Source organism: Desmodus rotundus, chromosome 7, assembly GCF_022682495.2.
Source record: "Desmodus rotundus isolate HL8 chromosome 7, HLdesRot8A.1, whole genome shotgun sequence".
Taxonomy (NCBI): Eukaryota; Metazoa; Chordata; class Mammalia; order Chiroptera; family Phyllostomidae; genus Desmodus; species Desmodus rotundus.
Window position 1 is genome coordinate 86,259,917 of NC_071393.1, and position 21,388 is coordinate 86,281,304.

At 41.2% G+C, this 21,388-nt stretch overlaps 1 protein-coding gene across 6 annotated transcripts in view; it reads right to left on the bottom strand.

Moving 5' to 3' along the window:
* Positions 1 to 4,281: 4,281 nt before the first annotated feature.
* The window catches only part of RAB27A (RAB27A, member RAS oncogene family), a 65,955-nt gene continuing 48,848 nt past the window's right edge, over positions 4,282 to 21,388 (bottom strand). For all 6 annotated transcript variants that reach the window (XM_053928829.1, XM_024568317.3, XM_045201965.3 and 3 more), the window contains 3 exons: positions 21,238 to 21,341; positions 14,172 to 14,295; positions 4,282 to 4,623 (listed from right to left, as the gene is read on the bottom strand). In XM_053928829.1, coding sequence (XP_053784804.1) covers positions 4,425 to 4,623; positions 14,172 to 14,295; positions 21,238 to 21,341 — 427 coding nt within the window. In that variant the 3' untranslated portion in view covers positions 4,282 to 4,424. The remainder of the gene's footprint in view (positions 4,624 to 14,171; positions 14,296 to 21,237; positions 21,342 to 21,388) is intronic.

Below are 21,388 nucleotides of genomic sequence, written 5' to 3' on the forward strand. Positions count from 1 at the left end.
TACGTCATCACCCAGCTTTACCCTCTGACCGTAAATGTCAGAGTGCACATCCCTTAGCCACATTTTTAATCCCCTACCTTGAGGCTTCATCTGACACTCTGTTCCCTTCAGCCTGTGAGCATACTCAGGGCTTCACTTTAGGTTGGATGGATGAGTAGCCAGTCTTAGCATTTTTTTCCCTTTAATCATAATAGAATACAAGAGAAGGGGGAGAAAAACATGTGTTTCACATCCAACAAATTGAATTGAAATCTTGGAAATACTATTTATGTATCCTGCATGAGAATTACAATTCCTAAAACTGAAGGTATATGACTCATCATTACTGAAAAATTCTCAGCTAGTTTCTTTTCAAATATTGCCTCTTCCTTTATTTTCTCTAATTTCTCTTCCTAGAATGCCTGTTAGACATAAGTTGGAGCTTTTATCTTTCCTCTAGATCTCTTAGTCTTTTTCATACTAACTCTTCATCTGTCTCTGCTAATTCTGTGTAATTTCCTCTGACCTAGCTTCTGGTTCACCAATTCTCTCTTCAACCCTGTCAAACTTGCCATTTAACTTCTGACCATTTAGTTTTCAATTTCAATGGCTGTATTTTTCATAGGTGAAGTAATTTGCTTTAATTCAAACCAGTCTTGTATCTTTAATAATGTCGTCTTTTCCCAGATGTTTCCATTCCTTTTATGTTTGTAATTATTTTAAACATTTTTATTGTATGGTACCCATTTGGTAAGTATATTACTTGAAGTTCGTCATGGCTAAGTACTGCTGTTTCGGGTTTACTGGCCCTTACTCATGGTTGAGGAAGGAATGAGTTGTCATTTTAAATCGTGAGTCCATGCTTAGTAGGGTGTTTTCTATAAGAATCCTGTAAGGTCTGGGTGGAGACGTTCACTCCAAAAAGATTTTGCTTTGCCTCTGCCAAGTAATCCAGATGTATCATCAACCACAAATCACTGTGTTGTTAAGCCTTTAATCAATTTCTTAGTTTAGACATTCCCGGGGTGGGGGCGGGGGGAGGGGATGGTAGTGTAAACGCAAACCTTAAACCTGTGTAAAAACAGACTTAGGGTTATAAATTCTCGAAGACTAAGACATACTGGATCCAGGCTTTGTGTGTTTGGGGGTAGGGGGCTCTCCATTCCGGCACACTACTTCTAACAGATCCAAGGCTTTCTCTCCTAATGGCCTGTAGCCACTAGCACAAAGCACCTTGGTTACTAATACTGTCAGAACCAAACCACACTCAGTGTCAGCTTGTAAGTTCCTTCCCTCTGTCGCTGCCGTTGTGGCTGCCGTCGGAGTCATGGGGGAGAAGGGTAGTCTTAGGGTATTTCCCTTATGTTCTTGAGCAGTCAGCAGCACACTTAAATATACGTTCATTGTATTCTATCCAACATCACCTAAGCGTTTTATGGTGGGAGAATTTTTCAGTTATATAGTCACTATCATATAGTCATGCTGCCCAAAATGGAGATTTTCCATTTATACAATCAATGCCAAACAAAACATTCCTTCTGGAATATTTCTTAAATAAATTTTAACTACCTTAACATCAACTTCAAAAGATCAGAATGTACTTCTCAGATTTCCTAATGTCTCATAATAAGCTAATATGGATTTATAATATGTGAGCCTTTCTAAACATCTTGAAGCTGTTAATTTTTAAAGTCTACCCCTCTGTCTTTGAATATTAATAGTGACCCCTATTTTGAAAACTATTTTCATTGACCTTGCTGCCTCTTATGTGCTGTATTCAATCCACCAATAACCATTTGAGTAATGTGTACCAGGCATATTTCTGAGTAGCACAAAACAATTTTGGAGCTAAACCTTAGTAGATGGAGACAAACATATGAATATATCAAGTGGTGATGAGTGACGTGTACAAAAGCAAAGCCAGACAGCAGGTCAGGAAGAAACAATCTGGTTGGGGCCACGAAGGGGAGCAATTAGTATTGTATATAAACTGGGAAGTAGGGTCCTTTGGGGCAAGGTGACATCCGAATAGCTTTAAAAGATGGGAGAGGGAGCCATGCAGATAGATGGAAGACTAGCTTTCCAGACAGAGAGCAGAGCACATATCCCTGAGGCAGCAGCACACTTCACTGCTCCAAAGCCAGTCTACGTGCAGGGGAGTGAGCGGAGGGGACACAGGGGCTCCACAACTGTTTGATAATAACATGTTCGGATTGCTTGTCCAGAATATGTTGTCTCGGCCAGCCCCTCATCAAGGACCTAATGGGTTTGTGCCCCTGAATTTGGTTTCCTTTAGCATTATGACCTCTGGTTTGAAACAGTGTGATGGCAAAGGACATTATGTTCACATACAAACTTGAGAGACTAGATCATTACTTTATTATAAGCTCAGTTGGCACACTGTTCACAGAAGATACTCTTCACTGTTACACAGGCTTATAAATAGAAAAATACATTGGCTCACAAAAATATGGTACTTCAGTAACAAATTTAAACAAAGGTTTTCCAAAGAGAATACAGGTTAGCTATTTCAACAATTAAAGATGGTTCATGTATGTGCACTGTGTCATGCATACCCATATAATTGTACATTATATTTAAGGCAAATGGAATTTGTAGCGAGCTGTTCCTTTGGCTGTTGGAAAATGGAAACACAGAAAATTGTCTTCTTTTTAGCTGCACAAATAGACCACAGTAAATGTTCCCTGATATGTAGCTGTAAAAACATGACTTACTCCACTGATATTTATGGCAACTTTGGAAGGCACTGCTTGTCATTATGACTCTGCCCTTGAAAGGTCTGAATCCTTTCCTCACTAGAACATACAATTCAAACACAAAGGAAGCGATGACTTCTTTAGGATTTAAAAGAAGTCTCATTTTAAGGACAGAAATACATAACATCTTAGTAACCACAGCTAAGTTTGTTTAAGGGAGTTGTGGAAAGGCAGTGGCAAAAAACTAGATAGATACTCAGTAAAAATTTGTTTGAAAATAATCATGTAGGAGCAATTACTTTCCATAATAGTTGTGTTTTTCTGACTATACTTCTGCCAAACATTTGCCTCCACAAAATACATTTACTTTTATTCTTTATTTATATGATAATGTATTTCCAAATAGCTATTAAGTATTGTGGATATTTTAATCTATTTAAACAACTTCAATAAATAAGAGTTTCCCCCTTTGACCTTTATAAACTGCCATGAAGCATATTTTAAAACCACCTTTAATTTGGTATGAAGACATGTTGGCAATGTAGGAGAATATATAACCTTGGCGAGACCCAGCAAGTACAGGTGCCCATGGTCTCAATGAAAAATACAGGCAATAGAACATTTCGTTTTTCTTATATTGAGCTAGAGTACAAATGTGACTGCTTAAATATAAACATCTATCTTCCACTAAATGGCAAACACGTTTACATAATTAAAAACTAATTCCTTCAATGTAAAAATAAAACAAGTTGCGAATATCAACGACACAGAGCTCGATGGTGAGTACAGAAGATCAGTAGTTCAGGTGCTAATTGGAGGCGCCGTCTGAGGACGCCAGGCCAACGTTGTAAATGTGAAGAGAAAGAAGCTGTATATTCACTCACTGCAAGTAACTTCAGCATGAGCACCAGCTATGTTCAGGTGTGGCCCGCACGCAGTAGGTCAAGTATAAACGCACAGATCGCTGTGAACTAAAGCCATGAAAATCGAGTTCCCTGACCCCTCAATCTAACGTTCAGAGCAACGGGAAAACAGCAGGGAGCCAGAGGCCCCACTTTACAGTTGCTCGTGTTACATTAAGCCACCCCTGCCCTCACCCCCAATCCCTTTCCCACCAACAAGAATCACAGTGAGTATATAATTGGTCAGTCCAGTTTGTCCGAGGTCTATAGATAGGGCCATAATTTGTCCAGTGCTCATTTTAAAGAGAATGCTTACATAAATTCAAGGAGACTGAACCAATGTTTGTGTACATTTTTGTTTAATATTCAGATAGTTGAGATGGCATTTTAGAAGGTTACTTACAGTACAAGTAGGATAATTTAATCTGGATTAAAGATTGGCAGTTTTATAATTGCATCTAAGATCTTGAATGTGAGACACAGGGCCAATCGATGTTAAGGCAGGTGACAACAACTTCAGTCATTCTTCATAATAAACACACTCCGCAGTGGCTACAAAATCCTGAGTCCTTGAATGACGTACTGCCACAGGCTAAGGATTTATAAGGCACTTCTGGCTATGTGCAATATTTCTCCTAACTCCCTGGCTGAATCTTCAAGAAATATTTACAAAGCTGCAGCAAAACTGGATGCTTTATTGATTGGTCTAATTGGAATGGTGAGAAGGAGTTTGTACACAATGCCCATTCATCTCTCTCCGCCGCCTACTGCGCAGAGAGATTGCAGGCACGGCCCACTTCAATCACTGCCTCGCTCACCTAACTCTTCAACAGCCGCACGCCCCCTTCTGCTTTCCTTCGCTGAGCTGCTCCGTAGAGGCGTGGCCGTTGGACCGCACCACTCCTTCTGGGATCCAGGACTTGTCCACGCACCGTTCCATCCGCTTCATTATCAGGTCCAGGAGCGTCTCGATTGCTTGGCTTATGTTTGCCCCAGTGGCAGCGCTAGTTTCAAAGTAGGGGATTCTGGAAGACAGAGACAGCTCAGATGACGACGTGTAGAGGGAAAGAACAGTGAGCTTTGCCCTGGATAATTCTGCTTATAAAATTAAAAAAAAAAGTACAAGCATACAAGACAACAAAAGCATGTTACTATAGCACGATACATTTAAAAAAATAAGACAACAAAATCATTGACACTGCATTCCTAATAGAGGTGTAAATTTTCCGAAAGTTTTTATTCCCATTTTGCAGATGATTAAACTGTGGCCCAAGAAGATGGAGTAACTCGCCCAATGCCATAATGCTAGAAAGGAACAGAGCTAGTGCTGGAATCCACAGCTGTTTGATTCCAGTGTGACCAACTCAGCCAGAGGCTCGACTGCTTCCAAACTTACATACATTATATGGGGAGTTCCAAAACAGGCCAATCTCTTTTACTTGCTGCACATGGGGAAATGAAAAAATTTTAAATGCTGGCATCGGAGAGAAATCTCAGGTCACTGGCCATGTTTGCCAAACGCTTTGCTGCTTGTCATCTCCAGGTGGTGTTCCTGGGCCATCCACTTGAAGACATTCTGAATTCTGCTTCTCAGAGTTCTTAAGTATGTTTGTTTTGTTATCCAAAGACCTGTGGTATGTGTGTAATTTTTTAAATAACTCACAAAGCTTTATTTCAAAACTGTAAGGCTGCTTTTCACATAATCTCATGGTGGCCACACTTTATACATTTGAATTCGTCTTTACAACAGGATTAATCAACTGCCGGATTCTTCCACCGTTTTTAAATAAAACCATGAACATGGTAATAAAATTATATTTCCTGAAACTATTGATTTCATTTCTACCACTTAAGGAATCTGACCAAAGTGCTCTCAGATGTAAAAATTCCAAAAGAATTTTTTTTAATACTTCAAGGAGTCCTGCAATTGAATTCAGTAAAGTATTTCTTACATTTAGAGGGATTTAAAAATCCCCCACTATCACTTTTCCTAAAGAACGTCTTTGTTTCCTGTGTTGTCCTAGCTTGTAAACACTGCATCAGTGACTCACGTTACAATTTCAGTTACTCTTGTATTATTTCCTGGCTAGAAGCGGCTTCCACATGAGAGCTCTTACAGATTTTTCAAACCATCTTTGTGCTTTTACAGATGTTTTCAGGGCTGTTCTGCTTCTTACGTCACTAAGAAGCAGGTTAGGATGCCCATGTGTAGGGAGGGAAAGCTATTTCTCCATTGCGATTCCTCAAGACGCTGTCTTATCTGCCTGTCTTATCTGCCTGTCTTATCTGCACACTTCCTGCAGGACTGGCAACTTGACTTCTGCACTTCTCTCCTGCTTTAGTACGGCTTCTAAAAACTGGCTTCTAAGGAACTGACTTCATTTCAGCATTTATCTACACATATGTTTTGCAAGAGAGGGTTGCTCCAATGATTCTACCGTGTCTGTATTGACAGCCCTTCAAAGGCTGACTCTAAAAGATCTTAATCAGAGAAGGGTCTCTGCCAGGCAAATCACATGGTCTTCGTGGTTTTGCAACCTCCTGCCTGTCTACCACTTTGGTTACTGTCAATATTTTTTCCTCCCTCTTTATCAGTTGTCTTATCCAGAAAATGAAAATAATGTATCTTTTCTGCCCACCCTTCCTGGTCATGCAATATTTGATTAGCAAGTGTTAAGAGGGCATCCTTTATGGGGATTATTTATCAAGTGCTTATGATGTTATTGAGCTAAGCCTCAGGAAGAGTTTGTGATGTTGCCATTTGAATTTTGGCTCACATACCTACATTTTCTTCATTATGCTCTTTCTCAGTTATACCCACGAAGAATCATTTAATGTCTACAGGACATTTCTTAGACTTAAGGGGAAGGCTTGGTTACTCCATTGCCATTTAGAAATAAACTGTTTCATGGGAAAGCAACTGGAAAATGAATCCCTCCCCCCAAGAACAATGGGCTAAAATTGAAAATACAAAATAAAAGTAGTCAAATAGTAAACTTCCTTGTAAATACTACTCATAATAATATGTATCTAATTTTTAAAATTTCCACAAATTCAGTTATAAATGTCTTTCCAACTCTGGACTCCTCAAACTCACTGAATGCCTCAGCTGAATTGCCATTAAGCTCTTTCTACTTCCCCTAGTTTCTTCCCTTTTGGCTCCTGAAAACTACCCCAAAGTCAGTTTTAAGACATAAACGAGAAAACATAGTTGAAAGTTCTTTTAAAGACTATGAAACCTGTACGTGGAAATCACAGACAATTTGGACAATGGTCAAGAGCCATAACCTCTAGAGCCAGGCTTTCTGGACGCAAACCTAGTACTTGTTACCCATGGTAGAACACTGGCAAGCTATTAATCTCTGGGCCTCAGCTGCTTCATCTGGAAAATAGAAAATATCAGGATCTTCTTATAAGGATTAAGTGAGTTGACATTTAAAGCACTTAGATTGAAATCTGACATGTAGGAAATGTGTCATTTTTTGACAAATGTGTCATTGATAAGTCTTTCTTACTTCCAACACAGAAATGGGTTAGGTACAAAAGTTTGCTTGTGATTTTGTTGTTTAAAACTCAGAACATATAGAAGCATTGTCACTGAATCATGGAAAGTCATAGCTCCAAGAGACCTTGGCAACATTATAAATATTAAATTCCCAGACTAGCCCACTAGGGTTGATTTAATCCACAGTGTGGCTGACCTACAGAACTGCCCTGAAGTGTGATAGCTGGGACCACGCCTCCGTGCGTCAGGGACGGCTCACACAGACCTAGCTACCCAGCCAGAGTACTTCATGCTCCACAGCGCTTGCCTCTCTTCACTCCTCATTGAGCCTCTCATTCCCCCAAGTGATCATCACCAAATGCTGACAGAAAATGGATCTTACTTTACCGATCAATACTCAAGTATAAATGACTGATGCCTCTGGCAGAGCTAAGCTATTGTCTCCTGTTTACTAACTTAAGCAAATATTTAATTGGTGGTATTTCAGGGTGTATGAGTTAAGACGTATATTTTAAGTCCCTCATATTAAAAGATGTACAATATTAACAAGATGTAGTTTACATTTGTAACTCCAAATTTGGGTAACAAACCTTACATCCTTCAAAAAAGTGTATTTTCCTGCCATTTGTGAACCTCCAGATCATGAGACCAGGAGTCAGGTCGACAACCTTAAAATCTTTAGCCTGATCATTCAGAGTCTCCTGAGCAATGCAGGCAATGCGGGTTTGTTTCCACAGGAACAAAATGCTGGAGCTCACTCCTCTCCACTCTCAGCCCTTTGCCCTGCCAGACAAAAAGCAAACTAGATGCGATCGCAGAGCAGACCCTTACATAATAAAATGATGCTCCAGAGACAGAAATGTGCCTTGTGTTCACATTTGAAAATTAGACTGTTCAGCTTGTCTCAAGGCCATAGAAAGTCTAGTGGATGGAGTTAGTAATACTTTCGCGTTCACATCTTCTGGATGTTCACTTTTAGGAGGCATTTGGGGAACTTCATCTGAACACTCCTCTGTACCTGCGTAAGGAGGGATAGCCGTGGTTCACACGGTCGTGTTAAGGGGGAAATGAGACAATACATGTAAAGGGCTTAGCACAAGCCTAGCATCCAGCAAGTGTTCAATAAAGTTTCAACTAATGAGGCTTTCTTTAAAAATAATATTTTGCTTTTCCTAAAATATACTAGGCAAAAGTAAGATTTACTAATCTCAGTTTAAATTCAAGAGGATCAATTATAATGTTTTAACCATAGGAAGAGTGGTATTGTTCCTTCTCTCCACATGGTGGTGCTAAAGCAGCATTACCAGGGAGCATATGGGCAAACCCTTGAAAAAAGTCCTGTGCCACTACTGGTGCTGTCAATCTGTAAATGACCGCGAATGGCCATTTGGGACATTTGAAGAACACCAATCTAGTGTGCTTTTAAAAATAGATTAATCACACATTTAAAAATGAAATGAAATGAAGAGAACGACAAATGCTTCAAATCAATGAGGGGGCATCATCATTTGCAGTTTTTCACTAAGATAGCTACAAAAGCAGCTCCTGCCATAGATCGGGATTCGCATCCAGCTCGTTGCTTGTCTATTATTTGTTTCTAAAAAGCTAGAAGATCCAAGGTCCCAGTTAGAATTTGTTAGGAATAAAATCAATTGTATTTGAGAATTCTCCCAAATGGTTCTAGATATTTGGCTCACATGGATCAGAAATTACAGAGAAATTTTTTACTGAAGTAGGAACTGCGTCTTACTACTTTTCAGAGTCTGCTGCATGCTTAATGAACACGATATTACAGTAAAGCAACGTTTTTGACCTTTTTCGTCTCGTGGTGCACATAAACTAATTACTAAAATTCTGTGGCACACAGAAAACACATTTTTTGCCGATCTGACAAAAATAGGTATAATTTTGATTTATTCACAAAAAAATAATGATAATAATAATTACCTACCCTTTTACTAATAGTAATATTAATTACTAATAGTAAATAATAATAGTAATAGAAATGTAATTTCAAACTAATTTTTTAAAAAATCATGTGCCTACACTTGTACATAAGGATTTCTGGTACCATGAATTAACCAATCAGACACAACTTTATCATGCAACATGACCAATAAGATGCAACTCTATTATATGACCTATAGATTATGGTTCAAGTCAGGGCATTCACACCAGAAGGCTACTGTTTTGTTGGCTGTGGTCATTTTATTAATATGACAATCTAAGGGAAAAGGGGTCAGTGCCCCTGACCAAACAGTCTCATGGGACACCAGTGTACAAGGCGCACTGGTTGAAAATTGCTGCAGTAAAGGGCTAGTGTATGGATGGTTCCTACCTGGGAGACTGCCAAATGAAATCTAGATCCTGTACTGACTTGTGTGGGGCTCTGATGTCATCCAGTTTATACAGCAAACTACTAGAGATGAAGCCATCCATACCTCATTTCATTAGCTCAAACCAGATGGACGCTGAGCAGTCTGCTGAACTAAGCCACTTGAAATTCCAGAAATAGTCTGCACTCATATTATGAAGGCTGTAAGTAAATGTTTTTAGACTCATCCTTCATTCCAGAAACTCTTGAGCACCTTCCTCATCAATAGCCAACAGCCTTCCATGGGAAAACAACTGGTTTTAAATGTGCTTCTCCTTAAAGAGTAAACCCTAAAAAAGTCTCATCACAAGGAAAAAAAATTGTAGCTATGTGTAGTGATGGATGTTAACTAGACTTATTTTGGTAATCATTTTGTAGTATATACACATACCAAATCATTATATTGTACACCTGAAAATAATTCAATATTATATCTCAATTTTTTAAAAATTTGCTGCTAATTTCTTTGTACAGCACATGAAACATGTACATTCAATCATGATGCTTTCATCCCATTCACAATTTTCTCTATTTTCTGTAACTCTGAATCAAAAACAAAAGGCTTATCATGACCATCAACTATCTCTGTAAGTAAAGCAGAGTATGGGAGGGAATTTTAAGTGCAACCATTTTTTTAAATTTTAAAAAAAATTTATTTTTAGAGGAGATGAGAAGGAGAAAGAGAGGGAGAGAAATATCAATGTGTGGTTGCCTCTTGTGCACCCCTTACCCCCTACCGGGGACCTGGCCTGCAACCCAGGAACGTGCCCTGACTGGGAATCGAACCACTGACTCTTTGGTTTGCAGACTCTCAGGTTTGGTCTTCAGTGGCTCAATCCACTGAGCCACACCAGCCAGGGATAGGTGCAACCATTTTTACTCACAAAGTCCCTCCCTGCCCACTGTGGCTGGCACGCCTTCAGTACCAATCCCAGCATCCCTTCGAAGTCTATATCACAGCTGATGCAATCAACTGTGTAAGGGGAAAACAATCCTTTTTCTCTTTAGCAGGGATTTTCCAGTGAGAAATAATTGAGCATGTTACCCTCACCCATTCATAGCACAAGTAGCCAACGGCTTCATATTTTGTGTATAAGTGATTTTGTCCAGCTATTCTGTCAGCATGCACACATGCTCTAACTTGTACTTGGCACCTACACTGGTGGGTCTCAAAGTGCTGTCCTCAGCCACCAGCAGCGACATCTGGAAATCAACTGGAAATGTAAATTCGGGGGCTCCGACACAGACCTACTGAATCAGAAACTGTGGGGCCCAGCGGTCAGGTATTCTGAAGCACACTAATGCCTGAGATCCAACAGCACCACCTCCAAAAGGCCTGTCGGCAACACCGTGTTCTGCTCTCTTCTAACACATATGTCACTGGCTTTGTAACTATTCTCACAAGTGTTTTGGCAACAATGTGAACTGTAATCATTTCTTGACTGGCAGGACTACAAATGTGAACAAACCTGTTTTGTTCTCTGACTTCACTGACAATATTATTCAATTAAAACACTGGAAAATAGTATTTTGTACGTATTCTAAAAAATTTGATTGTTTTACTAATAAATCACTTTGTTGTGTTAGGAAGTGATATAAGAACATCATGTTACAATTTAACCAAGTCTTACAGCAAGAAAGATTTTACAGGGAATGAGAGGTAATGGATTCTTAGTATACTAAAAATACATTTTCTGTTATGCATCATCATGCCTCCGATGTGCCCTTTCCATTCCGGGCTGCTGGATGAAGCTCCCACTCGCTGATTTACTTGTCCCAGCACGGGCGGACTTATGTTCCATGTCTGCACTGTAACCTGTTCTGTCTCAGGTTTGCAAAGTTTTTCTGAGACACAGTCTGTCATTTTCTGAATGTATGTATATTTCAGAAAAGCATTGTGAACCAATAACCCATTTTTCCGAATTGAGGATAGGAGGTAGCAAAATAACAGAAGTGCAAATTTCTCATACAACGTAGCAATGATAGGAGGATATGCCATAAACCCTGTTTTCTGACAGCACATAGATCAAGTGACCAACGGTCCTCTAGTGTGCGTGCAACCAATGAAAATATTATCATCATTAAGGAGGAAAAAGATTTCTGTAAAAATAATCACTAAATTTCCATGGCAAATTTGTTATAAGCAACAAACCAAATTGCTCCATGATATTTTCCTCTGAGACTTCCAAACAGCCTACAGAACTATACTTGATACTTCCTTATTCTTAAGAAAATTCTGTTTCCATCCCTTTCCATTCTTCTCCAATAGTTTCAATTACCTTATCTGCTAATTCTATCTCTCCATTTTAATTCAATCCAGAAACTTTGGTTTGAGCTTCTCTCTTTAAAACACTCCCCAAACTTGAGATCTGAGCACAGGTGAAACAATCCTGTACCCCCAGATTCCCCACAGTCAGAGGCAAATGCAGGCTCTTTGATATTGGCAGGAAGTGGAAATCTGAGGACCAAGGCAACAAGCAAAGGGCTGAAGAAGCCCAGAGGAGGAAGAAGTCAATCCTGACTGTGCCTCAATACTTGAGAATATACTTGTTTGATCTAGCTAACTCCACTGGCTGCCCTTTTTTTTTTTGCTTTTTGACCTTTACTAACTCACTTCTCAAAACCATGGTCCAGGTTTGTGGTTTCCATTGCTTCATCACTCACTTCCTCCTCACCCCCTTGCAACACAGCTCCCAGCTTCAGCACTTCAGTGTCCTCCCTGGTATTTGATCACTGCCACTACACTGCAGGAATGCCTCTCAGCGGGGGCGGGGGTGGGAGCCTACCTGAATAGCCTGCAGGGCTTCGTCACCTCAGGCAGAGGTTCTCAACCACTTGCAAGAAAATCATGTGAAAAGCTTTAAGAGACACCAATGCCCAGGTCCCCATCCATAGTGGCTTTGAAATATGTCAGCTTGGCTAGGTTGAATAACATTTCCCAGGATTCCTTTCCAGTTAGGGTGAACCACAGAGATCCGGGGGATGGAAATGAAGCAGAAGCCGTTCTGTGGCTCTCATACACCGTCATTTATCTGCTGATTCATCTCGTCGCCATAGGCCAGCAGCCACACCTGCAACTGCTCCACCTTTTCTAGGTCCTTCTTCAGCTTCTGCAACTCCTGGGCCAGGTGTCTTTGTTTGGCTCTGTAAGAAGAGTCCTGGCTGCTGCAGGACACCCACGCGGTCCAGGTCAGAGGTAGCAATGACTGACGCAGGGTTCGGTCCGTCAGCATAGGTCCCAGCTGCTTCTTGCTCTCTCCCTCTTTAAATCTTCCCTTCCTGACTACCTGTCCTGTGGACTTCAATCTTCAGCATCAGACTCGACACCTTACAGAGACTGCCAACCAGCTCTCACAACTGCATAACATCAAATCCCTTTATATGTAAGTATATATTCAACTGCACTGTGCCTGATAAACCATGCCAGATCAATTATGTCAGAAGCTCAGAGGTGAGGCCTAAACATACATATTTGTTAAAAGCTCCCCGGGTGCTTCTAACATGATTCAACACCACCTGCCCTTGAGTGAAAACCTCCACATCTTACTGTAAATCCCTACCAGAGTAAGCCAGCATCATTGATGGGAATGACCCTCTTGCTCCATGAGCTGGACTTGAGAAAGATTTAAAATCCAGCTCTGCTTCACCCTATGTATTTTCTCTGATTGAGTCCTTTTCCTTTTCCACAAATTCAGCCCCTACCTGCTTCACAGATCACTGCAATCTCCATTCCCATCTTTCCTCCTTCCATTTCATTCCAACCACAACCCCCAGACTAATCTGAAAAAAGTACTCATAACATCCCTCTGTGTCCAAAGGCTTTCAGTAACTCCCTGCTTGCTGAACCTCCATCAGCCCAAGAAAGAGCAGAGCAGAGGTCGTGCAGGGAAATGGACAGGGAAAGGGCCTCCACTGGCCTCCTTGGATTCTATCTAACAACCAGGGCCACTAGCCAGGTAACAGCCCCTACATTCCATACCACTCCTCAACCCCACTTGCTGCCTTCCACTTATATTAAGGGTAATTAATATATACACCTTTGAGTTATCATTGTAGCACAGGTGGAAAGAAAGTACAAATCCCTAAATTCCTTTGTGGAGGTGACCTCTGTAGAGAGAATAGTGGCTGACCCCTCCTTCCACGTCCAATTAATGCTGCTGCTACTATGATCCTCTTTCCAGAGTTCAAGGACATACACAGAATTTAGTTGATTCTCCACCATATAAAACACCATCTAAACTGAAGGGGATCTTCACACTCCTCTCCCAGCATAGAAATTTCAAAGCCAGCGAGGCCTTCTTGTGTGCTGGAGCTCTCCACGGCAGCATGCGCACTGGCTTTGAAGTTTCCTTGCTGAACTTAGGGGATTTCCTTATCCCAGCGGTCTCCTACTTGCATCTTATAAAGGATGCCTTACAAAACTAGGACATTGCTCTCAAAGCCGTCTTTCTTCAAACACCAAGAGGCTAAGAAATGGGACTGAAGCACAGAAAGAAGGCCCACCCCCAATGTGTTTTCTATGGGTCCCCCTATTCTGTAATATTAATATACAAAGTAGATATCTGACACCTACCAAGGCCTATATCTGGGTGTTTGGTTTTATTTTTTGCTTTTATATCTTGTGTTATGTATTCATGTACTAATGTGTTTATATTGGAAATGTCTTCTTTAGATTTCTCCACAAAAATACTCACCCATATTTCTCTGCAAGTCCTATGGCTTCCTCCTCTTTCACTACTCTCTGGTCTTCCAGATCACTCTTATTTCCACAGAGCACTATATCTGGGTTTTCACAATATGCATGCATTTGCAGCTGGCCTGTGAATACAAAAAGATAAGAAACTATAGGAAACAATAATGTAAGTGTATGATCAATGGAGAATAATGCAAAAGTGCTGTGAAAACTGTAAATGGACATACAGATGAAAGGAACTGATATAGCACTTCCAAAGCATCAGTACCCTAATCTGCAAAGCTGAAAGGCAGAGGCAGAGATGTAAAACTACTCCTACCCTTAAACACACACCCCAGCTTATGCACGCCGGAGAGAAATGGGAAAACGTGTGAACCCTCTAAAAGTGTGCACGCGCGCACACACACACACACACACACACACACACGCACGCAACAGGTGGCAGTCTTTTTTATGAAGGCCAATTGAAAAAACTTGGAGGATTTCCTAGGGCTTATTGCTAATTTTAAAACTTTTCCATATACTTTCTCTCGACAGCAATCATAGTTTTAAAAGAGTTATCTTCCTATAAGCTAACCTATTTCCATCTAAAATGTTTTCGCATTGTCCTATTATTCTAAGGCAAAATAAATTCACTTAAAACAAGATACAGGATTCAATAACGAGAGAAAATCCAGAATAAACAGTCAATGATTCCATCACCAGAACCTGAAAAAGCAGGGGACTACAATTCTTATTCTACAGCCTTTATTTCTTTTCACCTGAAAACCTGTAGACATAATTTTCAAAAGCAATTAAATCAAACAAAAGAGCTTCATTAAGCTAAATAGTTTAATCTTCCAAAGAAGGAAAATAAAGACTTTTTATTACTTATCACACCCCATAATAAAATTAAAGCAGCCCAAACTTTCACAAAGTTTATGGCCTAATTTATTTTTTATCATGGTTAAACAGAGAAGTGTTGACATTTTACTTCCTCATTATGAAGTTGTGTTCATTTATCTTATCAAGAGAAAGTCACAGTGGCAAGCATGTACTGAGTGTTAACCTTGGCCTGATAGTTGGTGTAGAATTTCAAAACAATGACCTTTGCCCTCAAGGGACAACCAGGGAAACAAGAAATATACAGGCAAGACCAAACTGTGTAGTTTCCAATAACAGCCGTGAGGTTCTGTCCTCCAGGCTGTCGCACATGCTGTCCTCACCCCCTTGAACACCCAACCACAGCCTTCCTGCAGGGACTCCCCTTACCTCCTTTAGGACTTGCTTCTCAGGTACCTCTACTGTGAAACCTTTCTGGTCTCCGGAGTAGCTCTGGGCTCCATTAACATCTAATATGTCCAGTGGCATGGGTCTAAGCATGAACTCTGGATCCAGCGTGTCTAAGGTTGAATCCTGGCTCTTCCATTTACTAGCTGTGCCACCCCAGGAAACTTGTTAGACTGCTCTGTGCCTCAGTTTTCCCATATGTAAATTCGGATAATAATGGTACTTAATTCATAAGGTCAAGTGAGGAGTGCATGAGTTAATTCAGTGATTCTTAGGCAAGATCTGTGAACCAGCAGCCAAAGAACGTGTTAGAAATATAAATTACCAGGTCCCAACACCGATCTACCGAATCAGAAACACTCAGTACAGGGCCCAGAATCTGTGTTTTAACAAGCCCTCTGGGTGGTCCAGATGCACGTCTGCATTTGAGAACCACTAAGTTAGCATGTTGAAGCATTTAGAAGTGCTATGGAGAAGAGGAAGGAGGAGGAGGAGAAAAAGGGCTATGTAAATATTACTAGTAATAATGTTTAATGATATTCATTTCAGTCAAGGTAGAGTGGCAGGTAAACACAGCTAGCCTCCTAGAACAACCACGTCAAAATTGCAATGAAACTATAGAACAGCCATCAGTAAGAACAATCAGAAATAGAGGTGAGTGTAAGTCTGACAACTACAGAATTAAAGAAACCACATCCATCCAGACACATAGGGGAGACAGAGATGGAGAACAGGCTCTTCCCACATCCATATGTGGTGAATAAAAATGTGGGAGGAATATCTTGGGAGCAATGAGTCCCAGCTCCACTCCAGGACTCCAGCCCACAGCTCCAGGGCCAGGAAGATTAAGTCCCCAAAATTGCTGGGGACTTAAAAAAAAAAAATCAGTGGGAACTGAGTTGGTAGAAGAAACTTTCAGAGTCCCAAGCTGTTTATATTCAAGAACTCATACACAGACCTACTCAGACTCACTCCCTCTGAGTCCAGCACTGGGGTAGCTACTTGAACATTCAATCTTCATCTTCTTTGAAAACCATATTTGCAATAGTCAACCTTTGGCATACAGGGAGGAACTGAAGTCTCTGGCATCAAGGCGAGAAAGCTGAGAGACAGCTTTCTCTCAGGCAGAAAAGCAGGCAGAGTCCATTGTCCCTTTTCTGAACCCTTGCCCCACAGAGCCACAGAGCCACAGAGCTGGCAGGCGGGTGCCATATCTCAGACTCCATCATATGGCTACACTGTTCATCCTACACTGAAGATCCCTGAGGCTCCATCCCACCCAACTTACAGTCCCACCAAGCTATTAACAGTGACTTTTCCATATAAATGGCTGGTCTTGGCTCATGCTTCACAACTTCCTAAATCCTCTCAAACAAGCAAGAGCCCACCTCAGTGAGCCCCCACTGCCTGTACCTCTTGCTACGTGGCCCCAGGCACAGCACTAGCAGCAGCCAGACTAGATTCACAGCTTGGCTCCAACTGGGAATCTCCAAGCCCAGCACAAGTAGCAGCCATCTCGGATGGCTTCATAGCTTATGCAGGGTGGCTGCAGGCAGAACACAAGTGGGGATGACCTTGGTCTGCATCACCAGGGGAACCTAAGAGCCCGCACACCTAATGGACGGTTAGAGACCACGTCGGAGCACCATCACCCTGCCCCTGCACAGCTGATTCTCCATGGAGGGCAGAGGTTGGTGGTAAGTGGTCACAGCCAGTCCTTGCAGCTGACTGCCCTAGGTAAATCTCTCCATTTTCCTGCCAACAGTAATCAAGGCTCAACTACAAGAGGCGGGTGTACTCACCCACAAAAAGGGTGCAACTCGAGTGTCCAGTTCGGGTCACAGGGGAAGATTTTCCTCTAGACCCTACAGGACATCTACTACATTAGGCCACAAAACCAAGATAGGATGTAAAAGCAGCCCTACCTAATACATAGAAATAAACACAGGGAGGCTGCCAAAATGAGGAGACAAAGAAACATGGCCCAAATGAAAGAACAAAAAAGAACTCCAGAAAAAGAACTAAATAAAATGAAGATAAGTGATCTATCAGATGCAGAGTTCAAAACACTGGTTATTAGGATGCACAAGGAACTCACTGGGTACTTCAACAGAATAAAAAAGACCCGGGCAGAAATGAGGATCACCCTAAGTAAAATAAAGAAAAGTTGACAGGGAAACAATGGTAGAGTGGATGAAGCCAAGAATCAAATCAATGATTTGGAACATAAGGATGCAAAAACAATGAATCAGAACAACAAGAATAAAAAATGAAACAAGGATAATATAAGCAGCCTCTAGGACAACTTCAAGTATTCCAACATTCAGAAGGTAGGGGTGCCAGAAGGAGAAGAAAAAGAGCAAGAAATTGGAATCTATTTGAAAGAATAATGAAAGAAAACTTCCCTAATTTGGTGAAGGAAATAGACACTAAGTCCAGGAAACACAGAGAGTCCCAAACAAGATGAATGCAAAGAGGCCTACTCCAAGACTCCAAAACACATCACAATTAAAATGCCAAAGGTTAAAGATAAAGAGAGAATCTTAAAAACAGCAAGAGAAAAGCAGTGTTACCTACAGGGGAGTTCCCATAAGACTGTCAGCTGATTTCTCAAAAGAAACTTTGCAGGCTAGAGGGGATTGGCAAGAAATATTCAAAGTCATGAAAAGCAGGGAACTACAGCCAAGATTGCTCTACCCAGCAAAGATATCATTTAGAATTGAAGGGCAGATAATGAGCTTCCCAGACAAGAAAAAACTAAAGGAGTTCATCATCACCAAACCATTATTATATGAAATGCTAACAGGATTTACTTAAGAAAAAGATCATCAAAACTATGAACAATAAAATGGCAGTAAATACCTATCTATCAACAATTAAATCTAAAACACAAACTAAGCAAACAAGAACAGAGACAAAATCATGGATGCAAAGAGCATTTTGATGGGAGGGAGGCGTGGGGGAAAGGGTGAAGAGGTGAGCAGATTAAGAAGTACAAATTGATAGTTAAAGAACAGCCATGAGGATGTAAAGTACCATACCGAAAATGGAGTGGCCAAAGAACATTATGCATGACCCATGGACATGAACAATGGGGTAGGGATTGCCTGAGGGAATGGGGGGTGCTGGGGGCAGAGGGGGACAAATTGAGACAAGTGTGATAGCATAATAAATATAGTCCTGGCTGGTGTGGCTCAGTGGACTGAATGCTGGCCTGCGAACCAAAAGGTTGCCAGTTTGATTCCCAGTCAGAGCACATGCCTGGGTTGCAGGCCAGGTCCCCAGGAGGGAGCCCATGAGAGGCAATACACATTGATGTTTCTCTCCCTCCCTTTACCTCTCTCTAAAAATAAATAAATAAAATCCTTAAAAGAGTAAATAAATAATAATGTTTAGGGACTTCTAGTGAAGATGGAGGTGTAGGTAAACACGGCTCACCTCCTCACACAACCACAGCAATAATTACAACTAGACTTAAAAACAACTCTTACCCAGAACCATCAGATTGTTGAGCTGTATGGAAGTCTGACAACCAAGCAATTAAAGACATCACATTCATCCAGACAGGTAGGAGGGGCAGAGATGTGCAGACACACAGAGTGGTGCAGAGACGCAGAATGGGCAGTCCCGCATCCACATGTGGATAAAAATCGGGAGGGGTATTCTGGGAGCAAGGATCCCAGTTCCACATCGGACCACCCAGGCCAGGGTTCCAGTGCCAGGAAGATAAATTGCTATAGCTTTTGGATGTAAAAACCAGTGGTGGGTGGGGTGGCGGAAGAAACTGCAGGATTCTCAGGAGCCTCCTCTTAAAGGACACACAATGGACTTTGGACTTACACAGACTAACTCCCTCTGGGCTCTAGCACCAGGGCAGCAGCTTGCAGGGCACCAGTGGCGTACGAGGGGAAATTGAAGTGTCTAGCATCAGGGCGAGTTCTGGGGTATGGTTTCCTACGGGAGAAAACTCCAGAGGCCAGGCAGTGGCATTGTCCCCTTTCTGGGCCTTTCCCCACACAGAGCCACAGAGGGGGTGACCCCATATTGGAGACTCCATCAATCTGGTTCACACAGGTTGCCCCAGAGCAGGCGATTACCTAATGCTCAGCCCATCTGCTTTACTGACACACTTTTCTACAATAAGCCACACTACTAAGACAGAGAGGCAAAGCAGCTCTACCTAATACACAGAACAAACACAGGGAGGCTGCCAAAGTAAGGACACAAAGAAACATGGCCCAAAGGAAAAAAAGATCAAAACTACAGAAAAAGAACTAAACAAAATGGAGATAAGCAATCTCTCAGATCTAGAGTTCAAAACACTGGTTATTAGGATGAGCAAGGAATTCACTGGTTACTTCAACAGAATAAAAAAGACCCAGACAGAAATGAAGATCCCACTAGGTGAAATAAAGAAAAATTTACAGGGAACCAATGGTGGAGTGGATGAAGCCAAGAATCAAATAATAATAATTTGATTAAAAATAATAATAATAATTTTTTATTTGGTGGGGTCTGGGAAGTGTGATTATTGGTGATTTTTCTTGCTATTTATTTTTTCCTAGTTTTTTCTAAAGATTGTGAATTACTTCTACAAAAAGTAAATTAATCAATGCTTTGAAAAATGTCACTTAGATGTCCTGGCTAGTGTGGCTCAGTGGATTGAGTGCCAGCCCGCAAACCAAAGGGTCGCAGGTTTGATTCCCAGTCAGGGCACATGCCTGGGTTGCAGGCCAGGCCCCCAGGAGGGGCTGCAAGAGAGGCAACCACACAGTGATATTTCTCTCCTTCTCTTTCTCCCTCCCTTCTCCTCTCTCTAAAAATAAATAAATAAAATATTTTTTTTAAATCTCTCTAAGAAAAAAGGCACATACTTAAATAACTACAACTCAGGATGGACCCTAAACGTAGTACCAAATGTAATAGGAGTAATGAGGGACAATAAAATTTATTCCAACTAAAGTTATCCCAAAAAATTTCTTGGAGGCCTTATTTTGCCATATATTAAAGAATCAGAGTCTCATGTTCTACCGACTGAGCCAGCCGGGCATCTGCCATATATTAAAGAATAAGTAGACTTCTAACATCACAGCCTTTCCCAATAAATTTTCTAGGTTTATACTAATTCAACCAATGGAAGAAAATGTACCATTTGCAAGCTATTATTTGGTCAAGTAGCAGGATTTTAAATGGCTATTAACAGTCATTTAAGAGACTGGGATCTCTCCAAAAAGCCAAAATGAAAGTTTATATATATGTTGTGCTAGAGGCCACTTCTGCCAATGCAGTTCTAGAGTCCTCCTGGGAAATGTCTGGCCCTAAAAGAAGGGGCCTCTAAACACATAAGAGACACGCAGCCAGGGGTCTAATCCATTAAGCCTTCTGAAGATGTTTATGTAATATACATAATCTTTGTAATATATGTTTTAAACCCTGGAATGGTACGAGACTTGATAATGCACAACAAGCCAGCAGGTACTCAGGGATTTAACTTTTCTAGGTCTCTATACCCTCCTTTACAAGATGGGGAGGAGTCCCCTCTGTGGAAAAGGCTGGTTAAGAGATCGCATGGAAGCACCGCCTGATACCTGGAGCACAGGAGACCTCAACAACTTGGTTAGTATTACCAGGAAAAGCAGAGCGTTTCAGTTATCTTGCCCCTAAACTAATAGTCTTCCTCCTTTAAATAGCACTTAAAACAGCAGTAGGATTTCTACCAAAACGATTTGCAACAAAAGTAGAATATAGGAGGGCATTTTATTGTAGGGAGTGGGAGGCAGGGACACAATAACACATACTTATCCAGTTTCTGACATTGAGGAAGCTTTGCTCGTTTGTCAGGTCAAAAAGCAGGAGAAACCCCATAGCATCTCTGAAGAATGCTGTTGTCAAGCTTCGAAACCTAGGAACACAAAGCAGATTGATCACCTAAACCACAGCCCCACTCCT